At 31.2% G+C, this 17,812-nt stretch overlaps 3 protein-coding genes across 4 annotated transcripts; 1 reads left to right on the top strand and 2 right to left on the bottom strand.

Moving 5' to 3' along the window:
• The first annotated feature begins 3,049 nt into the window (after window positions 1-3,049).
• LOC8289726 (sec-independent protein translocase protein TATC, chloroplastic) lies at window positions 3,050-7,059 on the top strand. Its single transcript, XM_015727250.3, has 4 exons — window positions 3,050-3,472; window positions 4,297-4,592; window positions 6,033-6,323; window positions 6,657-7,059. The coding sequence occupies exons 1-4, from the start codon at window positions 3,205-3,207 to the stop codon at window positions 6,864-6,866; spliced, it is 1,065 nt and encodes a 354-aa protein (XP_015582736.2). The 5' UTR covers window positions 3,050-3,204; the 3' UTR covers window positions 6,867-7,059.
• A 263-nt stretch (window positions 7,060-7,322) lies between these two features.
• LOC8289725 lies at window positions 7,323-10,144 on the bottom strand. The gene is made up of 4 exons (XM_002532188.4): window positions 9,789-10,144; window positions 9,544-9,637; window positions 8,819-9,028; window positions 7,323-8,221 (listed from the first exon to the last, which is right to left on the bottom strand). Exons 1-4 carry the CDS (start codon window positions 9,861-9,863, stop codon window positions 7,506-7,508), a joined length of 1,095 nt encoding a protein of 364 aa, XP_002532234.1. The 5' UTR covers window positions 9,864-10,144; the 3' UTR covers window positions 7,323-7,505.
• Window positions 10,145-10,284: 140 nt separating this feature from the next.
• On the bottom strand, window positions 10,285-12,831 carry LOC8289724 (protein DETOXIFICATION 14). Of its 2 annotated transcripts, none has more exons than XM_015727249.3 (7): window positions 12,498-12,831; window positions 11,858-12,402; window positions 11,600-11,753; window positions 11,398-11,450; window positions 11,064-11,305; window positions 10,764-10,969; window positions 10,285-10,649 (listed from the first exon to the last, which is right to left on the bottom strand). In XM_015727249.3, exons 1-7 carry the CDS (start codon window positions 12,771-12,773, stop codon window positions 10,584-10,586), a joined length of 1,542 nt encoding a protein of 513 aa, XP_015582735.1. In that variant the 5' UTR covers window positions 12,774-12,831; the 3' UTR covers window positions 10,285-10,583. The 2 variants fall into 2 exon arrangements, with proteins under 2 accessions (XP_015582735.1, XP_002532233.2); XM_002532187.4 differs by having other exon boundaries at window positions 11,064-11,302; window positions 11,394-11,450; window positions 11,667-11,753.
• Window positions 12,832-17,812: the final 4,981 nt, after the last annotated feature.

Raw genomic sequence — 17,812 nt, 5'->3', positions numbered from 1 at the left:
TAATAATTTGAAGTTTGATTTTTGTACAAATATATTCTCATGAAAAATCAAATAAAAAATCGCTCATTCATATATATATATATATTCAGAAGTGGTTAATTTATTTTACTCACTTTCAATTACAAGAAATTCTTTTTTCTTCAATTACCTCCCCAATCCATAATGTTTGGGATGCCACAGTGATCGGACCCGTATATTTTTCAACCATAAAAATTGAAATATTTTTATTTTTTCTAATATTTTTTTTAAGAATTTATCTTTAACATGTTTTATTTATTCAAATTATTTGTGTTGGTATTAAGAATAAATAAAAATAATAGCAATTAATTTATTTTTATCTAGAAACATATCCATAATGATGTTATACTAACCTTCTAATATTCTGTTATTGTTTTTTTTGTCCTCTTATTTTTAATATAATTCATAATATAAAAGTATATTTTCAAAATTGTTAATTCACTCAAAAAATTAGTGTATTTTAATAAAAATAAGATAATTATTTTTTTATAAATTTTAATTAAAAGTTTTTCTAAAGTTAATATTACTCTTAATAGTGGCTATCTTTTAGAAACATTTACGACATACTAAGAGCGCTAATAAATAAGAACTTTAAAAATAGTAATTATAAGTGAAAAAGAAAAAAGTTAAAATGAAAGACTTAATTAAATTAATAAATATAAAATTAAATATGATAAATCTGTATATGATGGTTCATTAGTTTTATTTGAGTTAATGATTTGACTTTTATTTTGAATACGATGGTATTTTAAACTTATAATAAATTTTTAATTTCATTAATAGAATAAGATGCAACGATAATAAGTATCTAATAAAACTTGAATTTCGATTGAAAAAAGAAAAAACAAAGAAAAGAATATGAACACTCAACATGGGAAGTCATACATTTTCATAAATCTTTTGGTAATTTATTTATTTTTTTATAATTTATGAAAGGGCCAACTGATCATGGTATGTATAATAAGGATATTATTTTTTTATACACATTATAAAAGTAAAAATTCACTTAGTCCGGATGAGATAACTCAAACTTGAGCTAGGACCGAATCCTTTAACTCTAAAACATAAACGTTATGAGTTAGACCTCAAATGTCGAATTTATTGTAATAGTGAATAAAAATATAAAAAAACTTACACAAATATAGAAAAAGGAAACTTACTATTATGGTAGGAAATATAAATATTATATTAATTTTTCAAACGGTTCGAGTCATTTTTATTTTCTTCCATTGATAATGGAATACAATACAAATTTTTTACTTTATGCCAGTTGTACCTTTAGAAAATGAAACATTGATTCTTTTTTGTTACTTTATATATTACCTTCAACCAATATCGTATATGAAATAATTATAGATTTTAAATATCACTCTCTCTTATCTAAATATAAAAATGCTCATCGTACATATTATTTCATAGTGCAATACTCTATAAAAATGATAATGAATCGAGTATTTTTAGGTTTTTAATTTTATCCGACTTTAATTAGACGAGTTTAGAAAATTGAATTTCTGACGATCTGGTAATGGATTTGGGTTTATAGTTACAGGTAGCAAATACTTATTTAATATTAATATTGTATTTATATTTTTGTCTTTATTTGATTGGTCTAAATTTTGTAAATATTTCTTTATTGGATTATATTTTTATTTTATTATACTATATTTTTATTAATTTAACTTTTTATCTTTTAATCTTATTAGTATTAACACATTAAAAAAGTTTACTAAGCAAATATTTATTTTTGTTAGTCAAATGTTTTATATAAATAGATTTTTAATAGGTAGAAGCATCCATTACTCTAATCTATCCAAATATAATAAATTAAATATTTATTATATTTGGATAGATTAGAGTTCGAGTATTTTTTATTGAATGGATACTCTAAATATTGTCATTCTTAATATAACTAAAGTGAAATTTTTTTATAGTCTTATATTTGATACTAAATAAAATTGATGACTATGAGAAAGTTATAATTTAATGGAGATTTTAATATTAATTTTTTTTAAATCTAATACTTAATATTGTTAGTGAACTGATAAAAATCAAAGATATGAAGCGTAAATATCTTATCATAATATATAAATAAGATTGATTAGATAAAATAATATTACAGTAAGATAACATATATATTTTTAAAATTTATATATATAAATATTACTATATTTAATAAGTATAAGTATTTGTTACTCAATTAATATCCATAAAATATATTATAAATATAATATATAAATTGAATTTAGATAAATTTGATTAATTACTACTGACAAATAGTAAAATTAAATTATTAAATAAATTTCGGATGAATTTATTAGATTTGGATAGATTTGAATTTGAGTATTTTTTATTGAATGGGTACTCCAAATTTTGCTATTCCTAATATAACTACAGTAACAAAATTTTATAGTGATATATTTGAGACTAAATAAAATTAATGACTATGAAAATATTATAACTTAATGAATATTTGAATGTTAATTTTTTTTTAAACTTAATACTTAATATTATTGGTGAAATGATAAAAACTAGAGATATAATGTGTAAATATTTTATCATAAAATATAAATAAAATTAATTAGACAAAATAATATTACAAGTAAGAAAAAACATAACATAGTATATATATATATTTTTTTAATTACATATATTCTTAAGACGGAACTTAAAAAATATATAACTTATTCCAATAAAAAATTTATTTCTATTTATAACTAGCTTAAATTGAAATTGTAATTTTTTATCATTATGTAAGATTATTTTTATATAAAATATCATCATACCGATCTTTAACTGTATATATAAAGAATAGCCATTAATTATTCAAAAGAAAATAAAATATATATAAATAATTAACACATTTCTAATTATTCAGAATTAATAAATATAAACTAATTATATATGAATGGATAATATTCACAAAAAAATTTCCATTATTCAAAACCAATAAGCCTTGTGAACAGCGGCATAAAGTAGCAATGCCAGTAGTATTTAGCTAAAATGCGCATGGAGGGAAGGCATATGAAAATATCAGCAGCCCAGATTTTGTAAAACGAGAACCAATCATTCACCACCACCGTTTAGATTTCCCTGCCTAATCCTACTAAACTAATCATCCTTTTATTTATTTTTTCTTCGTATAAAGAAAAATAAAAAAGCAATTAATTAATACAAAATAACAGAAAGATGGGAAGCAGCACAGCAATCATCCCTTATTTGCAGCTCCATAATTGCTTCTGTAAGCAATTTGAGATCACTAGAAATCAACAGCACTTTACTTCTTCTTTGCAACTCAACTCTACGAGAGGGAGATTAAGATTCAGTAGTTCGCGGAACACCAGAAGGCTCAGTAGAGTCGTTTGTTTGGCCGCTGTTGATGATGATATCACCGAGAAGCAGAAGCAGGACTCTCCTACTACCAGCAGTCTTGGCTCCGCTCTCGAGGATAGGCCCGGTAAGTAACCTGCCGCTCGTCCACCGTCAAAGTTTTTAGTTTAATTTCATTTTATATTATTCTATGAATTGAAATTTTGAATTTTATTTGGTTTGTTTATCATTCAAGTGATTTGTCAAATGTGAATACGTTTTCAATATAATTATTTTTATGAATGATGTTTCGCTTAAGCATGTATGAATTATCAAAACTCAGATATGTATGTTTATTACAATAGAAATTTAAAAGTTTGAATAGTACACTTCTATCTGTAAATATCTGATGATTAAGTAGTTGTAGTATTCATGAAAGAATGACCTAATTTAATATGTGTTCAGTGACAGCCGTTATACATCTATCTGTATTTTCTAATTTTATATATGTGATAGTAACATTTTGTATCCTTAAACTTAGGGCTTGTTTGGTTCAAACTCTGAAACTGTAATGAAAGGAAATTGAAAACAGAATGAAATTTTTTGAATAAGTCCTTTGATTGAATAAGGAATCGAAAACGGAATAAAAATTTTAATTATCTGTTGTAATATTAATAATTGAATTATTATGTAAATTTAATTCATCTTTTTGACCGCATTTAATTAGTTTGACTTCATTCCTATAGGATGAGAAGTTCGTTCTCTAAGGAGATGAAAACTGGGAAAATCCATTCGGATTCTGAATTTTTGGCGAATCAAACACCAACAATCAGAATTATCCATTTCTATCTTCATTTCCTTCTAATTTTTTCATGAACCAAAGGCCCCCTTTAGATTTCTTATCTAGGTCTGGTTTGTCATATTTATTTTCTTTTTCTTTATTTTTATTTTAAATTCTTATGGATATCACAGACATGCTTGGCAACTCGCAACAAAACTTTGGGGAAGATGCAGAAGGTAGTGCGCTTTATAATTTCCTGTATCCGAATAAAGAGCTCCTTCCAGATGATAAAGAAATGAGTATATTTGACCATCTTGAAGAGCTGCGTCAGCGAATCTTTGTGTCTGTTTTGGCTGTTGGAGCTGCTATCTTGGGATGCTTTGCATTTTCCAAAGAGCTTATCATGGTTCTTGAAGCTCCTGTTAAAGTACAGGGTGTGCGGTTTCTGCAATTAGCTCCTGGAGAGTTTTTCTTTACTACTTTAAAGGTTAGACAACAACAATATATATCTTTGTGAATTTGAAATGGTGCATGTCATTCTATCAATTTCAATTATCTAATGCTGCAAGTCCAAATTAAGGGAAAAAAAAGTAGGAGATAGAGAAAGTGAGAAGAAGCGGATAAGCTTTCATTTTCAGCTGGATAGGCAGTTAAATCTGTTTGCTTTGTTTGGTAATATTTATAGATGCTTTTTTCTTTTTCTTCTTTTTATGAGGTATTTGAGGACCTGTATCATCATTTTCTTAGTGGACATTGGCCTGACTACCTAGTTTTGAATTTGAAACTGTTCAGATCCTATGTGAGCGTCTCACTTAGTTATATTTCTGCTTCTTTGATTGAATGTTGTCATCCTGTTGTTAACGTCTGCTTTGAAAACCTTGTGAAGTCATCCTGATTAGGTAAGTAATAAGTCTAATTTTGAGTTAATTATTGCATTTTAGATATGGTACTCAACTCATGAAGAGTTGTGGAAGACTCTGCTGACAAATGATTGCTAGCTATCACACTTGCATACTGTTATTTGTGTCTTTATCAAGTGGTCTTATTCACTAACAGATATGCATTCAAAGGGGACACTCCAGCAATAAGGACTTGAAATCACTATTATGAGGTCTCACTGTTGTAGTTTTTTTGATATAGAAAAGGAGAAAAAAAGAGATCTAACAATAATTAATTGACAAATAGAAGTTCGTGACTATGCTAAAGTCAGAGTTCATTTGGATACTGTGTTTCATTAGGTGTAAGAGCAAGACTATGTTTGTCACTACACATGTGCACACACAAACAGGTTGCGAATGTCCTCCTTCCTCCAACCTTGTTCTTCTTTCTTTTTAGTAATAGTAAAATTCTAAACCATGGCAAGTATAATCCAATCTAGGATGTCTACAAGTTAACTACCATGTGCACACACAAAGCATGCATCCATTTATGTGGAAAATTGCAAATGACTAACTAGGTTCAATTGCTGAAAAAGCTAACAACCCCAGTTGTATTCTAGTTCCACTGCTGGGTATTTTCTTACCATTTTGAAAGACATGCCTCACTCTGCAATATGGTCTTTTGGTGGAAAAGGAGCTATAAATCATTTGAAGGAGTGGAAATGTCTATTGGCAATTTCAATTCCGATGTTATGAGTTCTTATTTGCTTGAACAGGTTGCTAATTGCGGCCTTGATATATATTCAACACTGGTCTCTATGACTATCATGCACCCTAATACTTCACTCTTTTTATCAATTGAAATCCTAAATATGTGCATTTTTTTTTAAATTCATTGATCCATTATAGGATAGTATATCAAAAATTGTAGCACCTCATGGTAATTGCATTGGAATTTCAGCTTCCCCATTCAGTCAAAATATTTTTGGTTTTAATTGGTTATGAATTGAGCTACTGCCAATAGTAACAACATCTTTGGTGCCCTACAGGTATCAGGATACTGCGGCCTTCTTCTTGGGAGCCCAATCATTCTTTACGAGATTATAGCCTTTGTTCTTCCAGGATTAACAAGGGCAGAAAGAAGGTTCTTGGGGCCAATTGTTCTAGGCTCCTCGGTGCTCTTTTATGCTGGAATTATCTTCTCCTATTTGATTCTGACTCCGGCGGCATTAAATTTTTTTGTTAGTTATGCAGAAGGGGTTGTGGAGTCTTTATGGTCCATTGACCAGTACTTTGAGTTTGTGCTTGTGCTTATGTTCAGCACAGGTCTGTCTTTCCAGGTAAATTTTCTTCCCTAGCACCCTCAAAATTTGGTACTAGCTTCTGTTCAAATTATTCTGTTGGAGTAGGTGAACTTTCAATCATGCTACTCAAGTTTTTCTGCCTAGATTTGGGGTTTTATAGATGTGGTGGCTCTTGTTCACATTAATAATTACTAGTTCTATGCATGCATTTGTAGAGTCCCCTGAGCGCTTGTATATGAGTGTATATCTCCTTCCCTTTTGTGATCACGTTTTTGGGTGATGGACCGAATAGATCTACACTACAAGATTCTGTAGCTAAATTTGCAGTATTTTGTGATCTTAGTTGATTAAACTATTCTTATTCTACAGGTTCCTGTTATACAAGTTCTACTCGGACAAGTTGGTCTAGTATCAGGAGACCAAATGCTCTCAATTTGGAGATATGTGGTTGTCGGGGCAGTTGTTGCAGCTGCCGTACTCACACCATCAACTGATCCTCTTACTCAGGTGCTTCTAGCAGGGCCCCTTCTAGGTCTGTATTTGGGTGGTGCATGGGTGGTCAAGCTCACAGGGCGATAAATGGTTTTCCCACATGCTTCAGGCCAGGAGAATTGTTTTTACGGTGATTAGTGCATTCAGAGGTCATGAATGACTCCTGTATATTTGTCTAAAGGATGTAAAAGTAATAGGGAGTTGATATCAAAGAGAAGAATAATTAACCACGAAAAGTTTGATTAGCAACATCAATGGAAGAGTAAATTTTATTTATTTATTTAAAATTTTTGCATGATGCCGTTGTGATTCGTATTGACAGCTCAGTGGAATACGTAGTTTCGTTTAGTCCAGTATATATGCACGACCGTTAGATGCCTCTAAAAGCTGCCTAGGCTTTTTGGAGTGTGATGTAGCGGATTCCTGTGGTTGTGGCGTCCCCCTATGCTGCAATTTGTGTCCGGAATTACCTTTTTCTTTCTTAACATCTTGCCATTTACAAGATTGTCCAATAGAAACAACAAATTCCTCATTAGGCAATAATTTCACCATCTAATAATTTCGTTTCTCAGTGTTTCATGTCCTTTCCCTCTATTAATAGTGTTGGCAGAAACAAGAATGATACATGTAAAGTCCTTGGGTGATAAAGAACATGTATTAGCCACTCTAAATGAGCTAATGAAAGATTAAGGATCAAAACCCATCACCTCTCACTCTCTCTCTCTCTTAAGTGCTGAGAGCAACATCCTGCATTTTGGCTTCTATTTCAGTAGTACAGGCGCCGTCTAGTTCAAGTTCCATCTGTTTTATTGAACCCCTCAAACCATTGCATGCCTGAAAGAAAGTTTCTGGACAGCTTTTGAAACTCTCTACTATGGACAGCACTTGATCAATGATACTTGTTATGTTCTTCAAAGCTGCCTTTATAGCAGGAAGTTCTTGTGGGGGATAAAGGCAAGCTCCGAGCTCATCAATCTGCTTAACAATTTCTTGAGATAGCTTCAATAACTTCTCCAATGAGTCCACAAAATCACCAGTATCATTGGGTTTCTCCTGCTTAAGCAACCCTGTGATGGTACGGATAAGTTCCTTTATGACTGCAACTGTTTCAGACACCACCCCAGTAGCCGATTGAACAACTTTCATCTCTTCAGCTGATAAGTCATTGCCTAAATCATCATCACTTAAATTATCATCATTGAGGAGCCCATTTTCTTCTTTAGGAGAAGAACCATTAGAAGCTTCATCCTTCAGATTGGATGTAGCTGGCTTGAGCTCCTTCATCTCACGAATAACATCCTTCACTAAAACTGCAACTTGTGTCATTGCTCGCCCAATGGCAGTAATGTTTGTAGCAGGAGTCTTCTTAAGAGCAGAGCATGCCTCCCATACTACACCAGTTAACTGAGGGACCATGAGTTTGAAGTCTTTATTGCTAGATCCTGCAGGTATTGAACTTAGGGTGAAAAAGAGTTTAAAGAATGACATATTTTGATGGGCATAAATTCCATGAAAACTAAAACGCCAGGGTGTTCAAATGATGTGTAAGATAACCTAAATGGCAAATTTATAACCATCAGATATAACAAAATAGAGAAGTTTGTTCTCTACCTACTGGATGATGAATCTACATCACACGAACTTGCATATCTTATCCCCAGATATACTTCTCAAACCACATAGGACGAGGACTAGTTCATAATCTAAGGAAAAGTTTTTGAATGTATAAAACTAATTTGAACTCAAGGCTAGGGATGTCTGAAAGTTACGTAATTGTCCCAGAGCGGTTCTTCAAATTCCCCATTCAATATTTCGTCAATGTACCACAATGACCAATTTCATTTTAGTGGTCTGTAATTACACCAATATCTTACTTTAATTTCTCCAAATACTGAAAATCCCTACACAAGAAGGAACAATGCTAAGAAAAAGTAAGGTAATGCACTGATGAAAAACATTGCTTTGAACATGCTTGCCCAATGAATGTGTATCTTTGCTATTTATGTGCCTGTGCATGTCGGTGTTGCAAGAGAGATTACCATATGAAGGTACAGTTTCCATCATCAACTTAAAGCTGCAATCAACAACTTGCTTCACAGATGCATGGATACATGAAGAAAGAGTAGGTCCTGCACCCACTTTACTTCCATGAGAAAGCAAAAGGAAACCCTGTAGCGTATTGAAGAATGTTGCCATGTTCTCCTCAATTGCTTTAGCTTCAGGTTTTTCCCCAACCCAAATCATTCCAACTGCATTGTAAGGGGACCAAAATCAATAAATCGAACACCTTAGCTGCCCACTAGAAAGAAGAAAATTGGGCGGCTAGTTCTTCTTTTAGATGAAACAAAAAATGGTTATTCTTAAATCTCCCCATTCATGCAACCCCAAGAAAAGTTGAAAATTATAAGCACTCTTCTCTCTGTGCATCTTACTCCTCATGAATTTGCAAAATGCATAAAACCAAACCTTGAAAATACTAATCTGAATACCAACCTAATATCGACCATCTCACAAGACATTCAAACTGCCTACACAAGCATACACCTCTTTTTCGAAAAAGAAATCAGTGTAAAATGAATAATAACTTTAGCTATACAAAATGATAAAACTTGAAGAAAGACTACCAAGTTAGGAACCCATATTTAGAACATACCCAATAGAAAAGAATATAATAGAGCATATAAAAGCAAAGTATTAGAATAAGTATAAATAAAAATAGAAGAATTGAGAGAGATTAAAAACAGAACAAGAAGCAAAATTGTACCAATAGTAGCTTGCTTAGAGACTTGGTCACCCATTTTAACAACTTCTTCCCAGCTCACTTTATCCAGTGATGAAGCTGGTGTCTGATCCAACAACTACGCATTACACAACATATAAACAAAACAAAACCCATATCAAAGTTTACATAGAATCAACGAAAAGAAGAATTGGATACAGATTATATGCATAGACACATAGGTCTATACTAATACTACTACATCAGTTTTTCAATAAAATGATTATTACCTGGAAAGTGTCATGAATTGTGTTGAGGTGGGAACTAAGAATTTGATTCAGTCTCTCTTTCTCTGCTCTTCCCATTTCTCCGTTTCTCTTAACAACGCCTGTCGATCCGTGAGAGGGTTTTGAGGGGTTTATGTTAATTGAGGCGAATCCAGCGAAAACGACGGCGTAATAAGCACCATGAACTTTTTCTACATTGCTAAGATGATATTGTCTTCTAATATAAAACCCTATAAAACTTTAATTTATTATATCATTTTAATTCTAACTTCACAAAAATTAAAATGATATTTTCTTTGCTTAATTTGAGTTTAATTGAAATACTCCATAATTTTCCTATAAATATTTGAGTTGCCCACTTTTTTCTTACTGAAACCTTTTAGGTTTCCATCCATAAGATTTTTTAATAGGCAATCTTTTGAAAGTCATTTTTGTGTAATACATGTATTCTCAATTATAAGAAAAAAAAGTAACATATAAAATATTTTGAAGGAAAAAATATGTCAAGAATCAAACTCTTTATTTCTAATGAAATTCAAGGCTTTAACTCCTAAATTTCTGTTAATACAGTGCTCCAGTAATAGCATTCTTTTGGTAAGCGCCAAAATCTAACTTATTTTTGAGTCAATGGTGTCCAATCTGCCTGCTCTGTGCAGTCCACACAACCAGCATTTCACTTTTTAATGCTGAAAGACATGGAAAAGGGTACAAAACTCATAGCAAAGGCAACAATCTTTTTTTCCACTGTTAAGACCCAATAAGAAACCGAAAAAACATTTGCTTGCCAAGATTCTTCCTTCAATTGGTTCCAATTTCTTCTATAAGAGATGTTCCTTCTAATACCCTCTCCTTTGCCTTCATTGCCTGCAACACAATCAAAATAGGCACAAACTCCTTAAGAAGACACAACATAACCAACACACAGACACAACAAAAAGACTTTGAATTAAAGACTTGGAACTCTATTGAGGGCAAGACCTGCTGTTCCCAATTTGTACTTCTTGTTATGATAGCAAGCAAAACAATTTGGACAAAGGAACCAACTTGTATACCAATCCAAAGGCCTTTCCCTCTAAGATTCAACCAAAATCCCAACACAGCTGCCACTGGAATTCCACAAATGTAATATGCTACAAGATTGACATAAGCCCCCAAGTTCTGCCACCCACATCCCCTGGCAATGCCTGCATATATGTTTTAGACAAGTATTAATTGAAGAACAAATTTTTGATTATCAAATAGCATTAGTATAAGGGAGATATTATAAATGTCATTAACCTGAAAGGGTTCCTTGTAAGCTGTCTAATATTACAGATAGAGATACAAGAGGAGCCATAGCTGTGACATAATCCACAACTTCTTTCTCATTGCTGAAAACATATCCGAACACATGCCTTGTCACTAGCAGGATTGCGCTTACTGCAATTGATTGTATTGTTGCAACAACCATTGCACACCACACAGCTACATATGCTGCTTTTGCATTTCCAGCTCCTAATTCATTTGAAACTCTAGTGCTGTACTGTGCAAGCACAATGATTGATCATACAACCTAAGAAGGGAGAATTTTAAATAGTATCAGTACATGTAGAAGTGTATGAAGCAAACCTTGCTGCCGCACCTACTCCATCCGGAATGGTGTATAGTGTTGTGATGGTTGCTAAACTGTTGAAAAGGAGTGTTCATATATTTTTAGTGTCTTTGAATTATTGAGAAAACATCATATTTTCATATGTTAGACTAAACAATTATGGAAGTTCCTGTTGAGGTGGATTTGACATGTTTTGCTCGTAAAAACTCTTAACAGGACTAACCAATTTACAATCTCGATGCCAGGCAGACCCCTTATAGTACATATGGAGACAATGCTTAGTGACATACCACACAGAAAGAACAGAAGTCTCAAGCCTTGGATTTGGTAAAAGCCCAGAAAGCATTGTAAGCAACTCAAACGACCACCACTCAAGGCTGCAATTGATAATGTAAAAGTTCATGTTAGAGAAAAAGAATGACATATGCGTAAATTTACTTGTCATTTGGTATAAGGATTGTAGTGAAAGAGAAGAAATTACCAAATCATTACAGCAGAAGGGATAGCAAGACCAATAAATTGTCCAATTCCTTTGAACAGCTCCATAGATATAGGAACACGGGTTTCAGCACAACTAGAGGAGAACACCATGTAGACTCCAAGTAAAATCACATTCAACCAATATGAAATACCAATTGAAATTGCGGCACCAAGTTTACCAAGTCCAGAATTGAAAACTAGAATCCAGCACAAGAGTATGTGGAAACAAGTGGCGAACAATGAAGTTATGATCAAGGGAAATATCAAGCTCTGCATCTGAAAATATCGAACGACCGCTTGAAGGGTTGCATAGCCAAAGAGTGCAGGAACAAGACAAGTTGCAAATTTAGCAGCTTCTTGTGAGATTACAGGGTCTTGGCCTATTAAAACAAGAATTTTTCCCATATAGATCCATAAGATGCAGAGGGGTACACAAACAAGATTGAGTGAAAATACTGCCGTGTAAACTCGAATTCCAAACTGTCGATATTGTTTAGCTCCATAAGCTTGTCCACATAGAGTCTCCAGTGCACTCGACATACCGAACTGTTAGGCAACCCCAAGGGGGGAATGCAAAAAAAAGTTGGTTAATTAACTCGAGAAAGAAATTTAAAAGGGATATATAAAGAAGGAAAACTTACAACGAGACTGAAGCCTGTTACAGCACAGAAGGATATGGCTATGGCAGTGCTAGAAAGAGAAAGCTCACCAAGATGACCCACCATCATTACTGACATAACTTGCAAGAAGTAGTGTGATACATTTACAGCCACCATTGGCCCTGCTATATATCCCATCTTCTTCACTTCTTCTCTCAACACTCTCCATGATATGCCTTCCTCTTCTCCTTCTCTTAATAGCAATTCCTTCTCCATTTTTCCTTCTTTGCGTCTTCCTCCAAATGAGTTGCCTTCCATATATGTGCGGGCACACACTCAAAAATAGCAACGGTTTGTCATTATGCTGGCTCATTGAAGCCGCAAAGGAAAAAAAGGAAGACGTATAAATAAGTACTTAAAACTTCTGGTTAAAGACTAATTAAATTTCATAATATCTCAATCACACTTTTAATATTTTAAAATATAAAATAATTATATCCTTAAAACTAATTATGACTATTTTACCATTACACAATACCTAATCAGTTTTATATTTAAAAGATTTATTTTAATATTTTTCAACTTACAGTTTTTTACATGAAAAAAAATATTAATCCTATTTTTTAGTAGATATAAAATATAAGATAATATTTCTTTTATTTTGACAAAAAAATTAATATCATTACTATTAATTAGAAAAATTAGTTCCAGTGATATAATTATATATTTTTAAATTTTATTAGATAATATTATTATATTATTTTCAAAATTAAAATCTAATTATAATTATAGCAAAAATATAAAAATTCATCTAAAGAAAAGTAAAATATAAATATATTGGATATCAATATTATATATTGCTCCCGTTCCATACTAATTGATTCTTTTCTATGTTAAATATTTTAATTATTTATTATTTTTATATATTCAATATAAAATTACTATATTTAAGTAATGTATAATAAATTGTAGAAATATACAAAAAAAGTAATTCAATTTTATTTAATTATTTTTATCTATAATTAAATTTATTACATATTTCTTAATCTAAATAAAATATTAAAAACGAGAATTAATATGGGAGAGATTGGAATAAATAAGTTCAAATAATAAATGACCTGCGAAGCTACGTGTAGAGTTCAGATGACAGCAAACAGTCAGAGGATGTTGAAGTTTATGACATGCATGTACACTGAAGTCGGGATTTGTTTCTTGAGAAACTCTGTGTTGTCATTTATTAAAGAGTCAGCTGAAAAATCCAACGCATACGCACGTGTGCCTCTTTATAGACCTAATTAAAGTTCAAATTAAAATCCAGTGCTATGGTCTCCACAGCCGACCAATTTTGCTGAAAACTAGTCTATGCTTAGCTCATATTTTCTTTTTCTTTTTTAATTTAATTATATCTATATATATATATATATATATATATATATTATTATATATTAATTATCAAATATTTTATATATAGCTAAGTCTAAATCATAATTACATTAATTAAAAGTTCAAGATTCTAAAACTAGAGGCAATTAGAGCTTATACAACACAATAGATTTATAACTCAATTATTACAAACATGTCTATATGAGCCCCCATTAGAGTTAACTTCCATTTGTTCACTAACCCAATTTTTTTATCTGAAAAATTACAGTAATTTATATTTGTTTATAAAGACACACGAACTACCACTAATTATAAATCAATATAATGAATAAATTGTAGGACGATACTAAATTTTTATCACTTAAATCGGATTAGTATTAAATTTTTAATTTATTTTTTTATATTACACATGTTATTTCTATTATAATTAGCAATAGAAATTAGAGATCTAGTAACATTTTACACATGTGGCAGCTGGGAGTCTATTTAAGCTTAAAAAAGGACACATCAATTGCTTACATATAAAACTAATTCTATTCACTCAATTGACTATCTAAGCTTAAAAAAGGACACATCAATTGCTTACATATAAAACTAATTCTATTCCCTCAAATGAATCATGCATATTTTAAATAATAGTAAAATTTTTCTTTTCTTTCCCACCTAACACTAATTTCTTTTTACTATGATTCTTTTCCCACACTTGATTGTTTACATGATCTTGAACTTCAATCTTGAGAGATAGGAAACTTTCAGATCCTGCCAGGAAAAGATAGAGCTTGATTTTGTTGTTACTCTATATTGCTAAAAAAAGGGGTTACCAAGCTTAATGGCCACAATCATAGAGGAAGAAGCAACATATAAATAAAAAATAAATCTGCAACTACTTTCCAAATAGCACAAGCTGCAATTCAAGTCCGGCAGCTAACAACTCAGAATCCTAGACCTGAATCAAACACCACTAAAGTGGAGAAATCCAGTTCTTACTGGTCAATTCAACTAAAATTAAAGTTTTAACAAAAAATACATTCAGGAACCATAAATCAATTTAGTTTTCAAGGCGTATTTTGTTGTGATCTTGCTAAAATTGGGAATTTACTATCTCAAGTTGGCTTTAGCCATCCAATTCTAGTCAAATACGAGGCATTGAGATGTAAAGTATACCCCCTAAGAAGAGAAAAAAAGCCAAAAAAAAATAAATCTTTTTGAGATGTTTACCGGCGGGAGAACCTTTGGTTCATTCTCAATAAAACCCACCAAATCATATGTTCCTTTTACTATACAGAATCGTATTCGAATTACCTTTGCAAAAATTATTGTTTAAATGAGGTCATATCTACTCTTGAATTGATAGCTCGACATGGCTCCAAGGTATTACCTAAAACCTTATTAGTTTACTCCAATCCCGCATCAACGGTAATTCTGTTACTCTCTGCTGTAAGGTCCTTGCTCATTTTCACTTGGTCCAAAAAGAAAACTCGTTTCTTGAGACTAAGCTAGTTAGCATATATGTGAATTTGTGGGTCTTTAATGATGCACGGAAATTATTTGGTGAAATGCATGAGAGAAACTTATACACCTAGTCTGCAATGATCAATGCTTTTTCTAGAGAGCAAAAGTGGGAGGAAGTTGAGCAATTGAAAACATGTGGGACCCAAGTAAGTGAGTATATGTGTCCTTGTCTTTAAGCTTATGTAGATTATTGGCTGTCACACGTGAAAATGTCATTAAATCTTTAATTGGTATTGGCAATTGCAATAGAAATAATAGATATGGTACTAAAAAAAATAAATTAAAAGTTTGATACCAATTTAATATAATTAGTAAAAATTTGATATCATTAGGACAATTTACTTTGATATTGTCTAATAAACCCAACTACTATTCAATTTCAACCACATCCACACAATATAAATATAATGGGACCACAAAAAGAAAGAGAAAGGGAAAAAAAAGTAGAAATAGCCACACTGATAGGAGCAGAGGTGGAAAAGAAAGTAGGAGCAATGGTGAAAATGTGGTGAAGAATAAGAAAATTTGTACACATATAATAATATGTGTCAAATATTTATCGATTTGGTATATAGGCTGGAATATATATTAAATTTAAATAAAAAGAGAAATTATTTAAATACAGTTTTACCTAACATAATTTCAAATAGTGCTTCAAGTTTTAATTATTTGTAGTGGAATGGGAATAATTGGATCATGGTTAATTGAGAATAGCCTCTCTCTCTTATTTTGGAATGATAAAACAAAATCAATTATTTTACCAATTATTAGTATTAATTATTTTACTTTAACCAAATGGGCTTTTACAAGTAGTATAGAAAGATAATACTACTCATGTTACTTATAGCCACGGGTAGAATGCATAAATGGTATTATAATTATTATTATTGTATGCATTCGGTATCTCAATTCAATAATGAAAAAAATGATACTCCAACTTATCAATAATAAATCATATTATACTTTATGGTCATTATGTAATGATGTGACAATCAAATTCTCTCACTGACTACTATATAATCTCTTATTTAGGCACAAATAATCTTAGTTAGATGTTGAACATTCTTCCAAGCAATCGAACCTATGACCTTCTGCTTATAATGAAGTGCCTTATACCACTTAGCTAGTTATTATTTCTATTTATAGTTTTGTTGTTATTAATAATATATGGATTTTTAGATAAGTTTATTATTTATATATTGATTTAGCTTACTAGTTATTTTTATTTATATAAAATACTTATTAATTTAAATATTTTTTGTTTTGTCGGAAATGTGAATTTGCCTTGAAGGAGTTTTCATCTATATTGTTATTCTTTTATTTCAGTTTTTGGAGTTTTATTTAGATGGTTAAAAATAATAATTGATGTTTGTATCTTTATTATCATGATGAACATGATTATTGGATTTAAATTTTTAATATTTATGTTGAAATTGGGTTTAAATTTTGAATATTTGTGTTGAATTGTCAGCTGGGCCCAGTCAGACCCGCCCAGGCCCGACCAATAAACAGAGGTTTAATAGTTAGCCAAACCGGGCCGGACTTTTTAAAAAATTCCGGACTCGGGCTTGGGAGAGAGATATTAAAAAAACTTTAGGCTTGGGTGGGCTCGAGCTTGTTCAAAAAAAGTCAGGCCCGGCCCGAGCCCGATCCATGAACATGTCTATATATAGGTCAAGGGTGACGTGGGAACTAGAGAAAAAATTTAGCTGTCGTATCAACACAAAATGACCGAAAAATATAAAAGTACCTTTGCTTGATTCATTAATGATAACTTAAAGTACCATTTTTTGTGATTATTAAGTTGAGATACTAAATGAATATAAGTGACATAATTATGATATCATTTATATATTTTACCTTATAATTGTGGAGTTTTACAATTTAAGGTGGTGCCAAATATTGTATCACAATTGTTTTAAATAAGTCGGTTATATAATAACTTTATATTATCCATGGTAATTCTTTTTCACATTATTATTTTATAATAATATATTATTTATTAGAATCCACATAAAATATTTTACCATATTCTCTTAATTTTGTAATTTGTTTTATAAAAAATAAAGAAATCATTATTGGGTTAAAAATATTAGGAAATGTGAATTTGCCTTGAAGAAGTTTTCATCTATATTGTTGTTCTTTTATTTCAGTTGTTGGAGTTTTATTTAGATGGTTAAAAATATTAATTGATGTTTGTATCTTTTTTATCATGATGAACATGATTATTGGGTTTAAAATTTTTAATATTTGTGTTGAATTGTCGGTTGGGCCCGGTCAGGCTCGGTCCGAGCACGCCCAGGCCCCTCCAATGAACAGAGGTTTAATAGTTGGCCGGGCCGGGCAGAGCTTTTTAAAAAATTTCAAACTCGGGCTTGGGAGAGAGATATTAAAAAATCTTTGGGCTTAGGCGGGCTCGGGCTTGTTAAAAAAAAGTCAGGTCTGGCTCGAGCCCGCCTAGG

This window comes from Ricinus communis, chromosome 4 (genome assembly GCF_019578655.1).
Source record: "Ricinus communis isolate WT05 ecotype wild-type chromosome 4, ASM1957865v1, whole genome shotgun sequence".
Lineage (NCBI taxonomy): Eukaryota > Viridiplantae > Streptophyta > Magnoliopsida > Malpighiales > Euphorbiaceae > Ricinus > Ricinus communis.
The sequence above is the reverse complement of the archived record's forward strand: the minus strand, read 5'-3'. Positions and strand labels throughout refer to the sequence as shown.